General features: G+C 42.0%; 1 protein-coding gene across 2 annotated transcripts in view; it reads right to left on the bottom strand.

Annotated features, from left to right (window-relative positions):
• Positions 1-19,019, bottom strand: part of tmem131l (transmembrane 131 like) — a 30,060-nt gene extending 11,041 nt beyond the window's left edge. The window contains exons 1-10 of one of the 2 annotated variants that reach the window (XM_034555957.1): positions 18,660-19,019; positions 17,762-17,835; positions 14,536-14,579; positions 8,245-8,316; positions 5,556-5,679; positions 5,347-5,463; positions 3,864-3,968; positions 2,423-2,500; positions 928-1,081; positions 32-90 (exon numbers count right to left, since the gene is read on the bottom strand). In XM_034555957.1, the coding sequence (XP_034411848.1) occupies positions 32-90; positions 928-1,081; positions 2,423-2,500; positions 3,864-3,968; positions 5,347-5,463; positions 5,556-5,679; positions 8,245-8,316; positions 14,536-14,579; positions 17,762-17,835; positions 18,660-18,783 (951 nt within the window). In that variant the 5' untranslated portion in view covers positions 18,784-19,019. The remainder of the gene's footprint in view (positions 1-31; positions 91-927; positions 1,082-2,422; positions 2,501-3,863; positions 3,969-5,346; positions 5,464-5,555; positions 5,680-8,244; positions 8,317-14,535; positions 14,580-17,761; positions 17,836-18,659) is intronic. The other variant, XM_034556032.1, reaches the window with a different exon arrangement.
• Positions 19,020-20,820: the final 1,801 nt, after the last annotated feature.

Genomic DNA, 20,820 nt, shown 5'->3' with positions numbered 1-20,820 from the left:
TAATGTAGCAAAACACTGAAAAACACCTCACCTTTACACAGAGCTTCTTGCCTCCAGAATTTAACATATAAACTCCTATTTTTGGTCCGCCTGTAAAAATAAAATTAAAAAAAGGGTCATACAAATAAAAAGGTGTCCAGTATAACAAACTAAATGTATGGTTAGGTTTACAAAGATATATTCCTGAAGTTATCTACATTTGCTACTACGGAAAGGTCTCCCTTACATTCTTTATATGTCATTAAGAGAACTCGGCAGAAACAGCTTTACTTGAGCAAAAAGTTCAAATAAAAAATGACCTCCATAGTCACATGGAAAAAAGAGAAGTTACAACGAGACGATATATTCAAGTCACCATCTGCTGCTGACAGAATTAGTCTGTAAAACTGTGACACGTTCTGAGAAACACAAAATTTGGTAGGCTGATGTGGTTCAATAACAAAAAGACAAAGCCCGTCTGACCGAACATCGCGGCAAAAATATTGACAGCGCTCGAACACCGATGCAGCCGCTTTCACTCGATCTTTAGTCTCCGTGTTAATCTGGACAGAGAGTCCAGGAAAGCGGAACAGATGTCTTCTTGTATTTCTTTCATCCGACAGCAGCAGAATCGTCAACATTATCTCATCTCGTCCCCTCAGAGTCGAAGTAAACACAGAAGAAAAAAAAAAGAAGAAAAAAACAGAGCCTCATTAAGTCTAGCATCAAAATACTATTTCAACCTCTTTTGTCACCAATCTGACGACAAACTGCATTTCGTTGCACAACCCTGCGAAACCCTTGCACCTTGTAAGAAGCAGCAATGCCCTAGTGCCAGTCAGTATTAAGCTGTGTGGTCTGCTCAAGTGACGCTGCTGACCAACACTGGCACGCTCCCACTGCTAATTTGCATCCAGATATCGGCTCAGGCAGGTCAGGCAAACCCACCTCCTGCAGCCTGTCCAGCCGCGGGGGCCATCAGCAGCACCAAAATGTGCTCAATGACATAAGGCTTGAGCTTGTCCAGGTCAGTGGGCCGGTCGCCATGCGCAGACAGATTAATCTGCAGACTGAGGCGCTCTTCGCTCTGGAGGCAGGACCCCTGGGACGGGACAGGAAACGCATACCAGTCACGCACCAAACAGAAGGACAGGCATGATAACAAAGAGGAGCAATTTGAGAATTGAGATATTCAGTAAATGGGAACAGGAACTAACACGATTAAAGAAGAGAAATAAAAAACAATAAGAAATTGGATGTTTAAGAGACAAAAGAAGAAATTATATTAAAAAAATTATTATAAAAAAAAAAAAAAGTAAAACAATTAGTGATAGAAGAATTAATCTTTTTGTTTTGCAAGACATCAGAGAAACCAGATACTTGCTGAGCATTGACAGACAGAAACAAGCAAGCAGTAACTTACTTACGCCCCCCCCACCCCCACCCTGAGACTAACCCCCTGTTAAGCTCACAGGTCAGTACTGGGAGAGTGAAAATCTCACTGACATCCTCATCTCATCTCAGTGGACTTATCAGCACAGGACGGCCTGGTGCCACCGGGGTCTCAAGGACGCCAATCCCCTTGAAACCTACGGCTAACTTCCTGCATTTAATCTGCGAGCGGTATCGACACCGACCAAAGTTCCAGTTCTCAATTATACCACAACGATGTCTTGGATTACGAGCCAAAGGTCACAGCCGAGACACTCGCGCAACATGACGGCAGAATGATTTCAGTTCGTATGATTATGACACCATCGTGAGGTTGCCTTTTTCTATCATACGGGAGCTCTGCGTTAATCATAGCGTCTCTAGAGAGAGCAATTAAAAGTCTGGCAAGGGATGTCACCCTCCTAAGGGGTCCTGGAGGAAACAGAAGGCGCTCCGATGACAAGCCCCGGCTGTCTGTTTAAGTTTTAGACTAGCTGGCCTTCTGCTCAGAGGAGAGGGCGTGACGAGAGCGGTGAGATGGATTCACCACTCACTGCGGAGTAACTAGGAACAAGCCATAAACGGTGTCCAGAAAATTATTTGATTAAATGCTCTCCTCTGCACAAAGTCGACCCTATGCCCGTCCTTCTCGTGCTTCGACTGCTCGACACAATGAAGAATGCGTTTCATTAACGAGTATAATTCAGAGAAATTAATGCAATTCTTGTTGTTACGAGACTGCGAAGTATCGAGGTGAAATAGTTCCCCTCCGCGACATCACGTCCAGGGTGCAACTTGTGATGTGGAAGCTTGTGCACAAACACTGATAATTTACTTTACAGTAAAGCAGGTGACTGGAGATATTTTTAGAAAATTATAAATATGGGCTTTTGTCTTCTTCCAGAGGAGTAGTTGTAATTTTAAGAATTTTTCACGCGACATTGTTGGGATGCAAAATCGTATAGGACACAAGTAATAAAGCAGAGTATTTGAACACGTCTTGAATAAGTACCTGAGGATTGCTGACCGCACTCTTGGGTAAGCTGCACTCCAGGAGTAGACCCAGTATGGTGATGTTGGAGGCATCTTCCTGCAGGAGAAACAGCGCAACAGACCGTCAGGGCTTCATAAGATCAATGTAAGCGTTAAAGAAGACACAGAAACATCATCAAGTTGGATGGGTGTCTTTTGCTATTTTAGACAAGGCCTTCAATGATCAGCTGCTATTACAAGGCCACACATGACTGAACTCTAGTGGTGCGAGCCGTGCACTACACAATCTAGCAATGGAACGAAACAACGCCGCTTTGGTTGGTTTGGTCACTTAATGAACAAATTTAAAGAAACGGTAACGGCTGTCCTGACTTACGGGGTCTGCAAACACTGACCACTGAACCCTCGAGGGATGTCAACTCCTGCAATATGTGCTGAATTTTAATATATATATATATATATATATAAATAAATAAATAAAATAAATAAATGTATTTAGGTACATGACTGCACCTAAAATAGGACATGAGTTACATGGCGGTTCAAACCAAAAAGCAATTTTCTTCTTTCCAGAGAAAATACAGTAATTCTGTTTGCTCGACCCCCCCAAAAAATATGCAGCGGTGGAGTGCTTTGGGATTCGGATGCTTTTTAACCAGTAACTCAAACAGCATACGGCCAATTTATTCTAGATATAATCCGTGGTTATAACAGCTGATCAGTATTTAGTTCTAGCAAAACTGGCATGAGCTTTTCATTTCCCCTTAAACTGGATACCAATGCAGGGACTTCCTCTTTTCTCAGCTTCTAATAGGCATATAGTTTGATCACTATTATATACACACACTATCCTACTAACGGACAAAGCCTGTGAAGCCTTGAAGAAAGTGTACCACATTGATGATTATTATACACTGTAAAGATGGAGGACGTTTTGTTCACAATATGTAGAAACACGGGGAGCTTAATGAGATGAAAATAGACTCGGCGTAAGCAGCAGCGTGAGTGATTATGACAGCTACAGTTTCCCTGCAAGCTGACATTTTGCAACTGCCAACCCTACTTCCTGTTGTGGAGGCGAGGACTCACACACACTTTCAGTGCTTCTAAAAACGTGCACTAATTTGTCTTTTTTTTTTTTTTGCATGGCTTTAAAACACGAGTCATTTTTAAAATGGATAGTTCGTGTTTAGACTCGAACAAACAAACATTTACAGGCGAGAGAGAGAAGGAAAAAAAAAGTGATTGTTTGCATGACTTCCTGAATGCTGAGTGCACACACATTCAGTGGATTGACGACAGCGAGAGCTTGTTAGTGTGCATCACAAAGCCCCTGTGTGCTAGTATGCAGGCGTCTGTTTATCAGGGCGGCAGGAAAAGGGAAATCAGCTGTTTCCAATGATGAGCTGTTAGTCGCTACCATGCATGGACTGCGCAAACAAAGACCTTTAAATACATACCTGAGTTTGGGTCAGCTTAATGCTCTGGATGTGAGGGAATACTAGCACACTGTCCTTTCTCTGGACAGACTTTAATGAACCCTGGTGCACTCCCACACCAAATACCTGGAAAAAGGAACAGTTCATGTTTAGAAAACAGGATTCTCAACACCGTGCACATCATAACAAAGTAGCAGTGTGGTTTAGTGGTTCTTCACTATGTGGGGATTATAAATAAAGAAAAAGAAGGTAAGTTGCTAATAATGTAGCACCAGAAAGGACAACAAATACATTTGACTGGTTTTCATCTACTTCTTAAGGAAAAAAACAAATAAGAGGGTGAAGTTAAGCACATTACAAAATAACTAACACATGCGACATGAGTGGGAGAAATCTAGTTTTCACACTGTAACACTAGCATGTCAAAGTAGGGTGACGAAGAACCAGATTAACTGTATTCAAGATATAAACAGGCCTGCATTTAAGATGAACAATGCATAAATGGCAAACAATAGGCCCTAAAACTATCACCATAGTTTATAGAGCCTTTATTTTAAAATCGTACAGAAAATAGAATGGAAGGAAAGATAATGACTCTGCAATTAGTCAACAGATATACGAGTGTTGAGAAAGATGCACACAGGATTTTAGTGCCGTCGTTCTCGTTGGCAACATAAATAAAACAGGCAAATGACTAAAACATTTCCATGTCTTTAAGGCACGTGAAGGGAGTGGCACTGTTGGAGGACATGCACGGAGTGTCTGCATGTCTGGGCGTGTTCGCTTGCCATTTATAAGCCGTGTGTGAGAAACACTGTTGTGCAGGTTGAACGCGAGATGGGCAAAACTCGCAACTACAACAAAATACACATTGTCAAATGCATTTGGAGTCAATCTCTACATCTCGTTCTTGTTTACTTGGGTTGCAGTGCTGTTGGCTAACAGCTGAATAGATAAACGACGCGGTGGCACAAGCAGCCATGGTGCAACAACGAGGCAGAGTCGGGGGACTAAAGTGCACGTAAGAGGATACGGCAGCTTGAAGCATGAGAATGCAGATTTCCAGACTGTATTCCTATTATTCTACACGGGTCTTCTACATAGTGAAGTAAAAGCAACAACATTTACACTGTCATAATTAAACGTTGTGTGAAACGCTTTCTGCATAATGTCTACTACGTTATCTTCCTCTGACAATATTGACGTGCTCTTCAGGTCCTGATCATGCGATGTTGAGAGCAAGTTTTTACAATTACCATAAACAATGGAGTTTTTAGACTTCCTTTGTTTACGAGTATGTGCATGCAGGATGGAAAATGAAAACAAACAAAGAATGACAGTCTGATGGGATTCAAGTTGTTGATATTGTTGTTGTAAACTTTCACCATACTGTATGGAGACGACCGCCGAGGAGAAGAAGGACCACGAGGCGGCGTTTCACCACATTATCCCAACAGAACGTTACCTGAGACTAAACAGCAGGAGATGTATTAATGGAACTGACCTGGTATGACAGTAGCCCATGGGCCGATGTGTTTATAAATAATGTGTTTTCTACATTGCCCTCCTCAGACGGGAGGAAAATTAGTTTAAAAGAAGCCTTCCCTCTGGGCGGGATCACCTAGAGCAGAGAGGAAACATACAAATTTATATTAGACATTTCTACAAAAGGCCAAGGCACAATATATGTATATAATATACATTTAAACTTACTCTTCTGTGATAGAAAGGTATGTAAAGCTGCCTGCTGGATGTAAACATCGACAGCAGTGTCACAGGAACCTCCTGGCTGGGGTTGTGTATATATATGGTTTCAGCTCTCGGCAGCCCCAGCGGCCTGTAAAGACAGATCATAAATAACGGGCTCTCAATGCAGCTTTTACCCACGGAGCACCACGGCAAGCGTATTGTGAATGTACACAATCATCTATTGGTTAGCTTATTTCATGGGGCATCTAAGCAGCGCATATAAAATGCGTGCGATCCTTCTTCTGCGCGTCGAGACGGCAGTTGTGGTGGTTATTGTTCATTTTACACAAATGCACCATTTCGTAACAAACTGTTCATTTTACATGGTCACGATGCTCAACACGGTAATGTATAAAACACCAATCAAGAATGTTGATCTTACTAAGGGCCTAATGTAACACAGAAATGACTGTAAACAACATATTTATTCTTTAAGTCGCATTTAATATGTTGATAGGTAGAATCCTAGACTTTCTTTTTTGCATATTTGCATTTAAATAAATGTTAAAAGAAACCATAAATCCATGATGTGTCAGTGTTTAAAAGTTTGAGATTAGCCAAGTAATTCGGTCTCTGCGTTACATCAATGAGTCACTCAATAACTAGTGTTTTGCATTCTGTCAATATATGAAAGGCTAAAGAGGAAATTCAGCCATTTGCTCTTTGTCAAACAACAAAAAGTCAGAGAAAGGCTCCAGTGCAAGAAGTAAAAACACATATACAAATAAGGACATACGGGAGGCAGATTAGCTCTCTGGGTTTGGTCATTGCTGCTATCATCTTTTACAGCGACATGTCACCTCTCAACATATTTGGGCTGGTGACACCCAAACTAAACCCTCTAGTCCAGACTGCAAATGTCAAGTCAGCGCCGCTTTGGAGTATCGACAGCGTTCATTTAACACTGAAGCGACTAACTGCCAATACGATCAACAATACCTGCTCCGTCTGGGCCGAGCATTTCAAAAGAGACAAACGGCAAAGCAGTGTTCCGGTGCAGTCTTTAGAGACACCAGTATTACATTGAGGCGGGTACATAACCAGCTAAGAGTATGTAAGAATAAAATCAACATCAGATACTAATTCAACAGTAACAGCCTCTCTCCCCCGCTAAGGGCCTCCCACTCACCTTGGAAGTATATTTTATTATTTTTCAAAAGTGCTGTGTTTTTGCACGCGGGGAATATATAACAATACAAACGACTGCCCAGAGTCACGAAGGGTGTTTTATAGAAGTTATAATCTCAAAGATTATATAGATCTAAGGAGTCAGTTCCATTGGGAGATCTGTAGCACGTTAACCACACAATCTAAATTGCACACTGTAGAGTGTAATAATGTTAAACAATAGAAATAGAAGTGCAAATGTCAGCTTTTAATTTGAGAACCTTTAAATGTAAGTAATTTGTTGCGATTTCAGGTTGACAACATATCATTACGCGTTCTCGACATTTCCTTTTGAGGTGCCTCAACTGATGCGTCTTCCACTTCCTGTTTGTCTTGTGAGAGTTTGACCTTACTTTCACTTTAAACCACGGAAACGCAGGCTCACCAGAATAGAGAGCTGGCCGTAGATCTTAGATCAGAGCGGTCCAACCTATATTTTCTACTTTTATTTAACCATCAATGTGGTCTCAAGTGTGCAGTGTTGATGAAACTGCATTGCTTCTGCCTCATAAGCACAAACACAGTTTTGGACATTGGAAAACAGGATGTCTTCTTAACCACATCACAATGCCGTCTGCTGCAGATATTGTCTGTAAAACATAAAGACATAAAAAAAACACCAGCAAGCCTGTAGACAGGCAGAGTGGTTAACTGTGCCTTTCATACAGGTTTATTTAGTTTTGCTTAGTTACTTACATCCGCTGTATCACTGTAGATCTTATAATATCCAGTTATTTTATTTCCATTATCTATTTTTTCTAATAAATCCAATACATGATCTTAAGTCAGATCTTCAGAGTTACACGTATTATATACTTACCACTCTATACATCTGGTGTAATTGAATAGTATAATTAAGGCTGTTCCCGTAGGCACGGCAACAAGGAAACCACATACTTTGTATTAATATTCCTGTTTTGAGCTCAACTGCAAATTTCCTGAAGCTGCATTAAGGTCTCAACAACATGTATCCAGTAAAATTAGGTTTTTTTTGGTGAATTGCCTGCTTTCTACATTCCAAATGAATGAGACAAACTAGGAGCTCCTTGTGACTGGCAATGGGAACTGCAGTCCAACCACAGCACTCTGATATTCGCTCTGTTTTGGCAGTACGGTGGCAAACAGTGAAGTTGTTAACCCTTCCGACTGAGGTCAACCCTCTCCAGTATGCGTCTGGATGCTGGGAAAGGCCGCTTACTGCCAAACTTGGATATCCTGTCTGTTCTTTGGAGGTTGAAGGGCCCCTTGCTTTATGAAATCTTCCCTTTCTGTAACATTCATCACAGCAACAGGTCCCTGGCTATGACGCCAGTCTTATTTTAAACTCGGTGGCATTTTTCCACATCACTCAAGACCAGAGACGGTGAAACAAAGCACATTTTGTTATTGGGCATACGATAAAAGGGTTTCACCATTTTCAGAGCGAAATGGACTATGCTTGTTGAGGCAGGTCACATTAAAACTAGGAAGTGAGAACATTACTTACTGCGTCCCGAACTCCAACGCTGGGGGCTGAAAATGCAACGGCCTCCCACTCTCCTGTGTATATAGAGGGGAGCTGGTGGAGGGGAAGAAAAGAAAAAAGGGCAGTATTCGTTATACAAGAATCCTCTGTTTTCAATATTTAATATACTTAAGACAAGAACACAATGTGACCAACACAGCATGCGACATGTCACAGACAAAACTAAAACTGCCCCAGGACGCTTCTCAAACCACTAACTTGGCTGCCTAACAAAAGGGACTATGATCAAGAAAGCACAGAAATTAGATACCATCAGTTTAAATGTTACATAATCACCCACAGCAAAAATACTGTCAGCCATTCTACATGTTCTACCGTACGCATGAGTAATGAGGGCCAGATGAGGGGATTGAGACATGCCGGCACCCTGCTGCTCCGGACTGTTGACAACATCGATCAGAGCTTTAGGGCAGACATGTCTGACCCGCGGAGGGGAACCAGAGCTGCACAAGCTGGCGTCTCAGTTCATGCTGCATGGGGACCCCTGTGGGACCGCCAAACCCTCAACGTCCCCGTATCGTCTCTGTGGCATCTGTTCAAGCTTGGAAATGGTTGGACTGGTTTTCGGGAAGATTTAGAGCTGCAGCCAAAGACGTGACATCGCTGGACTTCTTCAAACTCAACCCGGAGCGAGACAATATCTTTACATGGAGATCCCACAACACAGGCGCCGTGCGCTATAAACAGCACACGGGGGAGACTGCAGAAAACCATGCAGATTGAGAAAGGGGTTCTTTTTTAATGAGTTGAATGTACTTAACCCACAACAGGCAGATATCAATGTCATATAAAAGTACTTCCCACAATGTAGCAGGTGCATATACAATCTGCGTTGCCGTGCACAAGATATAAGAAACGCTAAATACAAGCAACCAACCACAAGTCAGGGTTAAAACAGGAAACTACTCTCCAACGTTTCTCCAGCAGCTACTTTTGGAGCTCCACGGTGTTTTATTGGCGACTACGTGTGTGACATCCTGTGCTAATGAGCTCTAGGAATGGGTGCCGTGAAGCAGCAGCTGATTCGAGGTTGTGCGTGTGCGCGTGTGTGTGTCTGTGTGTGTGCGTGCGTGCGTGAAAGCAAGACTGGACCCAGTTGACAGAAGACTCAGACAGCTGTTGACCAACAGACGAAAGCAAGTTGAAGGAGTTCAGATCAAGAGTTCATGGGGATCATTTTTCTGGAGGTTTTTCCCCCTTGTGCTTCACAGGATTCAATATGCTCTTTTGAGTTTTATTTAATTATATTACTCAGAGCCTACATCTTTAAATTGCTCCACAACAGCCCAGAAAATAGACAATCTATTGCAAAATGAAAGAAATATCAATACAAATATCAAGCAGCTGAAATTGAAAAAAAAAGACACTAAACTATCACAAAGAAAAGTTAATGATAAAAGTTTGGCATTGACGGATGATACAAATATTTGCTAAGCGCACCAACCGGTTGGTCCACCGACGTGTTCTTCAGCAACGACATCGCTATTTAAATGACATGTTGGCATTCATCAAATAGCTGGTTTGTCTGTTCTATTGTTCGGTTTGAAAAAGAAAATTAAAATAAACTTCGGTGAAATTGTTTTAAATCAAGACTGACAGATGTAACACGTTCCCAAAAACTGAGATTCTGTTGCCAACTATTATAAATATATCATGTGAGAAACTTAAGTTATTAGGACCGTCGGCATCGACTTCTAGGTCTGGATCGACTTCTAGGTCTGGATCGAAGTATCATTGCTTTTAAATAGTATGTTCTAAATCAACTAGATAACAAATTACACTTAAAGTGCAACACGTTTCTCTCATTAGACTAGATCTTCACACAGAACTTCTGTTGTGCGTTTGGTAACACGATATGCGAGCTGTGCAGGCCTCGTCCTGCATGATTTCAAAACACGCGTGAACATCAGCAATAAAGAATTTCGTCAAGACCTAAGGCAACTCGCTTGACACAACACAACTAATTGATGAAATATGCGTTCTTCCACCCTACTTTGACATATCCAACTGACATGTTCGTTTTGCTTATTTATTTTTGATTTGAAAATCAGCTGTACCTTTTGTTTCTCATGGAGCGTTTTTAACAGTTTCTACCACGAATAAAAACAATTTCCAACACACTCTCTCCCGCGCTGCCGAGACACGTCCCAAAAGAGCCATTCCTAGTAACTCGGAGGAAGCAGCTGTGGGATTTGCGAGACTCTAAATGTGGGTGACAGCAGTGCTGCGTTCACGTGCACTAAAAAAAAAGAAAAGGTATGTGCGGCCGGGTCGGCTACGTTTACGAGGCACGACGGAGCTCGGATTACAACACACTAAGAGTAGCCGTTACTCCACTAAGTCTTTACAGAGTAAATTGTTGTTTTATGTTACATTAATGCTCTAGATGTCAAATACAGAAGCTTTAACAAAGCGCACACAACACGGGAGAGTCGCGTGCACACGATCATACAATGTTCTGAATGGGCAGAAATCCAATTTGCAAATCTTATTTACAATATTTGTTGCGGTTTATCCATCTTATTCCCTCAAATAAAACATCCTTACATACAATAACCTTTGTTTGCATACATTATAAAACTGACTCCAGCTTGATACCAGTTGACAGAACTGCTAAAAGCTAGCCCAGTGCAGACGTTCCCACAGTGTGAAGTCAATGTGCAGGATATCAGACTGATCTCAGTTCAATCTGTTAACGATGGGGACAGCCACAGTTTACAGGAAGGTCTGAGAGTGTTGTACAGACATGCGTCTTGTGTTTCGGTTAATGTGGTTAGTGCTTTACAGGACAGTGTTTATAGTCTACAGCGGAGAGACAAAATTACAAATTTGACCTCCGTCAAGCCCAATAAATGATGCGAGGTTCTGTAAACTACCACTGGTGAAGACTTGAATTAGTGGCGGTGTGGATTTCAGACGAGGGTTTATTTCTGCAGGGGAAAGTTAAAAAACGGCGAACAGTTTGCTGGTTGTATTTACATCCAACTATACGTACATAGTTAACTCGCCACCTGTGCCAAAGCTCACTTTCTGAGCGGCAGCCGATGAGTCGGCAGAAATAAATAAATAAAAAGCATGCCATTTTGCTCTTATTCCCATTAAAACTGAAAGAAATAAAAGATGAAGAATCCTTTCACTTTCCTTTTATGATGCCAATGCGATGTTTCACTGTGGTCAACCAACTAGCGAGACCGTAGGGACGGCAGGAGGAGAGCGTTCAGTGTTTCGCTTGCTTTACTGCCTCGTGGAATTAACAATCTGGTTTCGCTTATTGATCACAAAGCCATTTACTTGAAGCCCGACTAGATTGTTTGTGCGACACGCGAGTCCGGCCAAATCCAGCACGCCGTGCAAGCAAAGTGAATTTAGCACCACGATAAGAAATGCAATTCTACAACGCGGAGAACAAATAGGCTGGGAGTGGTGTTTGGCTTGATAAGAGGGACACCGTCTTTTCTATTACACAAGTTAATCGATCTCTCTCAAGGTCTCTGCAATTCTAGCCGTTTGTTAATTCATAACTTGTCAAACAGTAAAACATTTTGTGTGAAGGGCGAGTGAGGTCGTCTGCCTCTGCAGACAGTTGATATTTGCAGACCTGGCAACGTTTGAACTCTAAACAGGTCAGCAGTTTCAACAACCACAGCGCTACTTGTCTCAATAAAAAAGCACATTACGATGATGATCCGAAATATAAAGACGGCATCCAATATACACACGCTGCTTAATGCAGGTGCACAACTAGATTTCAATATCCAGTGTCAGGTTCCGATGTGCTTCTTTTTAAAAAAAAAAAAGGGCAGAAGAGGGCATTTACCTTGGGGGGGAGGGGATGTATTTCTAACTCGGTTGTCCCAGAAAGCAGCTGGGCTTTCTGAAAATGTTCGACTCGGAACAAGCACGCCACTGAGCTGTGGTCCAACGGGGGTTCTGTCCACAGCACAAACATAACAAGTTATGTTTGGCGCCATTTGATCCCCTGGATCTAACTCAAATAAAGTCAATGTTAGCAGTGACCTCAGCCGTGGTCCGGGGGAGAGGTTAGGGCCGCAAGAGAGTTAAGGTCAACTGGTTCCACAAGCGTTTTCGGGAGGAGGAGACAAGGAAACAATAAGAGGAACTGTGGAATTATGGGCCACAGTATTAAACCCAAACTGCAGTAAAGAGGTGTGTGCGTCAGGAAGATATTCTTTAAAAATCAACAGAATGGTGGAGCAAGAAAAATATTGTGGCTGAGAGTAAAGTAAAAAAATAATAATAAAGAGCTCAAAAGAAACGTGGCGCTAAGCCATTTTGACAGAAGACTGGACTCAGACGGGGGGGGGGGGGGGGGGGGGTCATTAATCTCTGTATCGGCTTTGCTTTTTAGGCTGGGCGAGAGTGATGGCAAGCCTGTCAAGTGCCTGATAACCCTCGCAGGAGGCGCCTCACAGCCCACAGCTCGGCAGGTCTTGAGGTCAACCAGCACTACGAAGCCTCCTTTGCTTCTCACCTCCCTAGACTTAAAAATAGCCGTATTCCCACAATGTTCAGCAACAGTTGGCCGCATGTGACCCAGATGAACTTCACATCAACACTGAAAGCGTTGCCACTTCAGGAGGAGAACTCTGGCAATTAGTATTGCCCTTTCATGAAGTTGGGGAAATAACAAGAGATACATGTAAAAAAAATAATAAATAAAATCTCCCTTTTGTTCTGTGATATGGTTCAAGCTCTAGAATTCTACATTTCCAATAATAACACAACTTCATATCACATTCATTTAAATCCTACCTGGCTAGTAAAACACATTAAACGCTGCACCCAAGCCAAAAATGTAGATGATCCATCATTTTATTCAGACTTGTTCAGACTTATTGAGTCTTGGAGTTCTTACAAGCGGCTGCAGGAGCGGATGACGTTGTTTTGTCCGGCTGCACGAGCACTCGTCTTGTAATTTGGGCATCGAAGTAATTTCCTACTATTGCAACGGCGCGATACCATCATGTTGGGTTATACGACACCATGGTTTTCACATTGTGTATCGCACAACAACGTAGTAAGATGCCATTAAAATCAAGCACAGCCATACCAACAACAAGTCATTAATACTGGTATTTGTGAGAAAGCTGCACAACGAGATTGGGAGCATTTCTATTGCCTCTCAACATGGCGGCTTACGGCAAACAACTTCAAAAGTGCAGACAGGGTTCATCAGTCGGGGGAACTGGAAGGTGGGCGCAACGTTTTTTGCGTCAACGGCAATCGGTCGGGACGCCGTGATCACCTGTAACCGCAGTGTGTGAGCAAAGAACGTGGAAGCTCGTAACACACACACACTGCGCCTTTAAAAAAAAAGAAGATAAACGAGGAGCAGGAAAAAAAACACATTTAACAATGGATAAACAATCCTAAAAAGGTCACTGTTTCTGAACAAGCGTTTACTAAATACCACCATGACTTTTTCTTGTTTTGCTGCAAAACGTCTATTTTCCGAAACAATTATTCTGCTGGAACAAAAACAGCTGGGAGAGGAACAGCCTACGCTCCTTTTTCTTTCAAGGAGTTCTAAAATTAGTCAGGAATTTGGTCCTGTGCCTCTCGAACACACGCCCCCAAAACTCTCTCCCTACACACACACACACACACACACGGGAGGACTTTTAAAAGCCTTTTTAGAAAGCTTTCAGTCCCATTAAACTGAAACTGCACCTCACCGTTTGTCTGTGTGAACACCCAAAACGTGCCACCCCACAGCTACAGTTTAACTGTGCATAATCAAATAAGGCGCTTAACGGAGCTCTGCTACGAGTTGTAGTTTGTTGAATATGTTCACCTTGAATTAAAACGTCTCGTCTGTAATAGAGACATAAGCCCACGCCACAGCCCTGCTTTCATTCTGTGTCTTACGGTATAATTCTAGTCTACACCAGACACGAGAACACAGTATGATGCAATCTGCATCCTGGTTTGGGGTTTGTTGGTAATTATGTGGCTTGGTGGAAATGTCTCTACATATTCCGACCCCATGTGCCACCCATGAACAGGTGGAAACCTTTAATTAACTCCATACGACTCTTAAATATTCTTTTTGAAACGGCTGGATGCATGTGTGACTTTCTCCGACCAATATTTGAACTAACAAAGTGAGGTTTGACTTTTTTTACGACACCTTTTCATCTTGGGTTGCTGCAATGAATGTGTAATGCTTTACAGGAGAATCTGTTGAACGCTTTCACCACAGAAGATGTAGAAACTAGAAAGAACGCTTACCCTTCTTCTAGTGGAAGAACATCTTTTCTTCGTTCCTTCTCCACCTGAAACGGAAATAAAAACACACTTTTAGTCAATACGGTCCAAACCGCAACCTATTTATTCTACGTTCACGTGGTGGCCTAGAAAGATGAACATCAAGAGGGCTCTGTGGGTTGCAAGTCTACTGGTGGGGCAAACTGCCTTTTGACTACTAAGATGATTTTCATAAGGAAAAAGGATGGATGCATGTTGATCCCCCCCAACTGTTCTGATACACACTACTGTGCATCTGCATTTTATTTTTTGAAATGTCAATTTATTCAATTATTTTGCATAAATTCTGATTTCACTGAAAATAAACCAGGGAATCCAAACAGAAAACGTAAACAAGCCTTGGGAAACCAAACCGCCATTTCATCTTTTCCATCCGAACTCCAGAGTTTAGACAGCAAGCAGTGTATTGTAGATCTCAGAATAAAAACATCCATTTTGGTGTCCATGATCTCCCCCTGTGCATTGAGGATAACTGACTGGAGATCAGTGACTACACAAACAACTTGTGATGCAGCAATATAAATACAATTCTCTCACATCTCCAGGACAGTTTTAAAACACCCGTGCACATCTTTTTCTTCTCTTATTAAATACACTTGCCACTTGTATTTAAAAAAATATACACCACTTATAGTATATAAGAACTACCACAGCATCATTGTTATTATTGACAACTGAATGACTGACATTGTGACTCCGCAATGACGCGTCTTCAAACCCTGATTTGTGCGATATTTGTAATCTTATCCACGGTTTCATAATGAGGCCAGTCTGCAAAATGAGGAAAACCTTTCAAACACAGCAGAACATTACAAAATACACCCACCAGCAAGACTGCATGAAACCCCCTAACCTATTACAACAGTACGAACACGGCTAACCACAGAGCAGTAGGTTATGTGCACCATACCACGGTCTACAGAGATATAAGCTTTGGTCTCTTCAAATGCAGAACATACAGTTTCCATAGGAACCAACTGGGGCGCTTTGGCTTCATCATGACTTCATGATGATACTGATTTGTCAACCAGAAAGGATGAGCTTGTTTATACAAAAGGCAGAAGCTAACCCCTTAAATGGCATTGGTTAAATTAAGCCATCGCAGAAAATGATACAAATCAAAAGATCAGGACTGGTTAATGGAAAAGTTGGATTTACAAAAAAAAAATGTTATAGGATGTATCAATCCATTTGCTGAATTAGACAAAAACTGACACTTTATTTATAGTTGTGATCTATTAACAGCATCTAAAGTAAGGATCATTTACTTAATCATATATATACTGCAATATAAAAACATATATATTATTCTATCCATAGTCACACATCTGATGTCTAAACATGTCAAAAGTTACGGATAGCGGCTCGAAAAAGTTCCAACGCATCTATGCTTGTGTTATTCTGCATCATGTCCAACAATGCCACCAGCAGCTTCAACGCTTGGCATGGCGACGGCCTCTAAGTGAATGAGACAAAAACAGATTGTCCGGCTGATCGAGCACAACAATGACAGGACGCCTGCTGTTGCCGCAGGTGAGCCATTAAAGCACAAGGAATATTCAAAAGCAAGCACCATTTGAAAATTAATTGGATTCTAGCTGCGGGGACTTTAAAGTCAAAGCAGGGACTGGAAACCCAATGCAAGGGCCCTGTATACAAGACAGGGTGCTCACATATGCGGAAGAAAGAGATGAAAACCTGAACTACAGTGATCCAACAATCACTAAGCGACTGGAGTTCACCCGTGTAGACTCACAGCCAATACAATCAGATACCATCCCCCGTGGCATACTGTGACACTGTAACTGCCTCCTGCCTCACCACTTCAGCGGGCCTGCAGCAACTTACAGTACCCTACTTATCCAGCTGACCAGCAGCACTGGGATGCAGATAAAAGACATCCATGTCATGCTCTATTTCACACAGCCCATGTAACAGACGATTACGCCATTCACCACTGCCTATCTAAACATAATACCACACAATGTCAACAATTATGCCATCTATCAAATCAACAGAAATTAGTTGGGAGGGGTGGGGGGGGAAACATGCCCAGACACTGTCATAATCCCCTTTATTTAAACTATCTTGCTGTTTTAAATCAAGCCAACAAATAAGAAGGATCCTCAATGTTGAATTTAAGGATGTGTCTGTCCTCTCTGGTCTGGGCATGTCTGACGGTAATTACTGCAGATTGCAAAATGAGTGTTTCAAAAAAAAACCTGGGCGAAACATTAGCAAACGAAAATCACAAAAAAGATTTTTATTTATTTTATACATTTCTATCTTCTTTTAAAAAGCCTACCATTCATCACAAAAAAAAAACAACTTTAAAATCAAAGCTACTTTGGAATAACGAGCATAATATTGGTTTAACTTCTTTTTTTTTTTTAAAGTAGCCTAATTATAAAAGTTGTTCACCTTTGTTTACAATCGACTGCAAACAATGCCACACCCCCCTCAGGTATAACACGACTGTCAGCTGGTGCTGGTGACCTCATGACAGGCTATCAGTAAGCACTGAGCTGTTTGTGTCTGTCTTGCTCCATGATTATGTAACCCTCACAGCTGCCTACCTGAAAAAGTTCAGCAAAATTGTAACATATCCTAATATATATGTTTTTTTTAATAAAAACACAACAAAAAAGCATGACATGAAAGATAAAGGAGGAAATAATTGTACAAGTAGCGTGCAGGAAAGAACTGCCAAGTAGTACCAAAAGACCTCCTGGTCCAACACGCGCTCAGTGTTGTACTGACTGAACCCTACAATGGACACTATGTACCAAAGAAAATAAGGAGGAGCCACATGGCAGGTGGCCTCCCGCTCTAGTTTTTTACTTCACAAGAGTGTAAACTAGTTCGACAACTACAACATGTGCACAATAGTACAACCACACTGCGATGTATATTTACTGATATCCCCCCCCCCCCCCATGTAAATGAAGGCAATATGCACAGCTGCAGTGGCTGCCAAAGTGGAGCCAAAACACAATGGGGGACGCACTACCCACACGTGCTCGTGCATCTGGCTGCAGTTGTATTTGTTGAGCCGACACTGTGTGTTTTTATACATAAATCCTCCTTCTCCACACACACACACACACACACACACACACACACACACACACACACACACACACACACACACACACACGCATACAAAAAAACGAAATAAAACGATGATTACCTGAAGATGGACTAAGGGATCTGCGTCCTCTGCTTGCCAGACCTCGACCACGTTGGTGGACATCTGACTCATGGCTTTGTGGGAGCAAGAAATACAAAATGTGTTCAATGTGATGTTGGGTTGAAAAACTGTGCAACATTGGGGAGGAAGAGGAGAAGAAGAAAAAACGCTTGCAAATGCACCACCACCATCCCCCCCCCCCCCCCCCCCCCCCCCCCCCCCCCCCCCCCCCCCCCCCCCCCCCCCCCCCCCCCCCCCCCCCCCCAGCACACACACACACACACACACACCACACACAGTCTCTTGTTTATTTGTTTCACTCCGGGTTGTAACACATGAATACACTGAAGCGGACGATAATCACACAGACAAGTGAGGAAATGGACTCGGGCTCACAAAAGGCTGGAGCTAGCTTTCATTTAGCTTAGCCGCGCGGCTAACGGGCTCTCGGGCAACATCTCGCCGCTGCAGTCCAGTGAACCGAGCGGACAACAACATGTCGCTTTATCGCAGGAGGCGGCGGGAACCGTTTAAAGTCCCCGGTAAAACGTCTCTGGCGCCCGAACGAGTGTTTTCACCAAAAAAAACTGCAAAAAAAAAAAAAGGGGGAACCGGGAGCTAGCATGAACTAGCAAGCTGACAAAAAATATTAGCTCTCCCCCCAAAAAAAAAAAAGAAAAAAATCAAAATATGCTTTTCTCGCTACTTGAAAATTAATTATTACATTTTTTTTTTTCGTCCTTTTTAAATAACAAACTGTTAAGTCGCTGTCAAGTCAGTGTGAATACATGAACGGTTTTAACGGTTTTTGTTGCAACGGTCGCGTTAACGTTACACCCCCACCCCCCCTCCTCCTCCTCCTCGAAAGCAGGACAAAATAAAAAAGGTGAACCCAAACCTTGCAGCTGAGCCCCTCCGTGCTGGACGCAGGGTAAAAGTAATTGAAGTATTCCGAGTAGTATATTGATCCACGTTTTCCTGTGACAGTGGCTGCCTGGTTGGAAGTCCTGAAGCCCCGCCATGCTGCCCTCTCAGCTAGCAGCTACCTTGTGTTTTCGCTGTGTTAGTTTTTTTCTCTCTCTCTCTCTCTCACCCAGCAGCAGCAGCAGCAGCCGCAGCAGCTCCCTCCCTCCCTCCTCCACTCATTCCTTCCTTCCTTCCTTCCTTCCCTTCCTCTCCTCTGTCCCTCCCCGCCCGCTCAAACACAGTGGACGGGGTGGACAGACAAGCACCGACACCTGCGACTTTTACCGTGTCTGTTTCTGAAGGTAAAACAAAACAAGTTGAGCAAAACAATTAATACAAATTAAAAGTATAATGTACCCTACAAGGGTGGGAAGTTACTGACACGGAAAATATTACACTTTTTGACACTTAGTATAGTTACTTTTTACTCAAATACACATGAGATGCCTGTATTATATATATACATTACTATAATGCTAATGCTCCTTGAGTATTTCCACCTACTACCATTAATAAAGGACACTTTTGACATACTTTCCATTATACTTTATTCTTATACTCCACAACATTTCAGAAGGATATATTGTACGTTTTACTCAAACTTATATATTTCTACTGTCAAAAAAAAGTGTATAAATACTTTGTTACAAGTGTAAGTCCCCCACAAAAAGGGCTATAGTAAGAACATACAAATATACTTAAAGTACCAACGGTAAACGCTATTAGAATATCATGCTTTTTTTGTCAAATGATCCTAGTAACTATGTATATAAGTGTGATATATTTATAGTTACTATCCATCCCTCCATCATCTTTAACCATTTATCTTATTCATGGTCGCAGGAGTTGATCCCAGCTGACGTTGGGTGAAGCCAGGATGTTACTAGTTGTAACAAAAAGTACAATATTTTCATCTGAAATGTACTAAAGTAGAAGTATAAAGTAGCAGAATTCATATATCAGTACATCAGTAAAATGTACTTTGTCACCTTTTACATATACAAACATATACGCTACTAATATTCTACACTTACACTTTGAAAGAAGTCATTCTGCGTAAGGACAACTTTTACTTTTTCGACACTTAAAGTACATTTAGCTGAAAATAATACTGTACTTTTCAGGACCTTTAGTTCTAATGGAGTATTTGAGGTTTTAAAGAACAAATGGCTCACAAGACTTTTACAATAGTGGGGTTTTGAAAGCAGGACTTTTACGCATATATATATATATATTTTAAAGAAATATTTGTTTACCTTAATTAAACTTTGCACATACCTTGCATGCAATGTGTATGCATCATTTCAGTGTTACGTAATCACATGTCTGCGCAGCCCCCTCTAGGAGCGCTTTGACACTCGGCCATGTCGAACACATGAACACTGAGGACGGGTTGGGCAGGTACACACATTGAACACACGCTCAGGTTAGCCTCCTGTGGGTGTGGCAGTTCCAGCTGAGAAAACTGCAGCTAGGCACTTTTTATATTTTGTCTTTGTTTTGCTGGATCACTGTTGCTTCAGTCCCCAGCAACATGTCTGACGAGGAGCTGAGGACAACACGCAGTGTTAAGAACACTGCACGTGTTATTAGTAGATTATCCTTATCAGGAAAGAGAACTGATCTTCTGCATTTAGTACACTGCAGTACGTTATCTATTTCACGGGAACATTTGTCACTTAATACAAACATCTTCTTTGATGGCCTACAGATAAAAAAGATAACGTGCACAAAGCAAAAAAACATTATAAATAAAAGAAAGGCATGACGCAACCGAGAACTAACCATACATCCGCATATCTTTCGTCTTCTGGAAAGACAACTTAACTGGTGAGTAAGACGAGACGAGCGCATTGTAGACTTAAAATCAACAAAGCCAGACACGCTGGACTTGTCAACTAGGTCACCGAGTAAACACCACGCACAGAACACACAACTACCCGCTTTGCATCTGATTTGAGAGAGAGAACAAGAGGGAGGGAAATAAGCAAGGCGATAGTCATTCTCGACATGTCATGACAACAAGCGTTCCTTTTTTTTTTTTGTTCATAGTGCATAGCTCTGAAAAGAATGTGCTTTTGTGACAGATTTTG

The sequence above is a fragment of the Cyclopterus lumpus genome, chromosome 1 (assembly GCF_009769545.1).
Source record: "Cyclopterus lumpus isolate fCycLum1 chromosome 1, fCycLum1.pri, whole genome shotgun sequence".
Taxonomy (NCBI): domain Eukaryota; kingdom Metazoa; phylum Chordata; class Actinopteri; order Perciformes; family Cyclopteridae; genus Cyclopterus; species Cyclopterus lumpus.
Note: the sequence above shows the minus strand (reverse complement) of the source record. Positions and strands in the feature narration are given on the sequence as shown.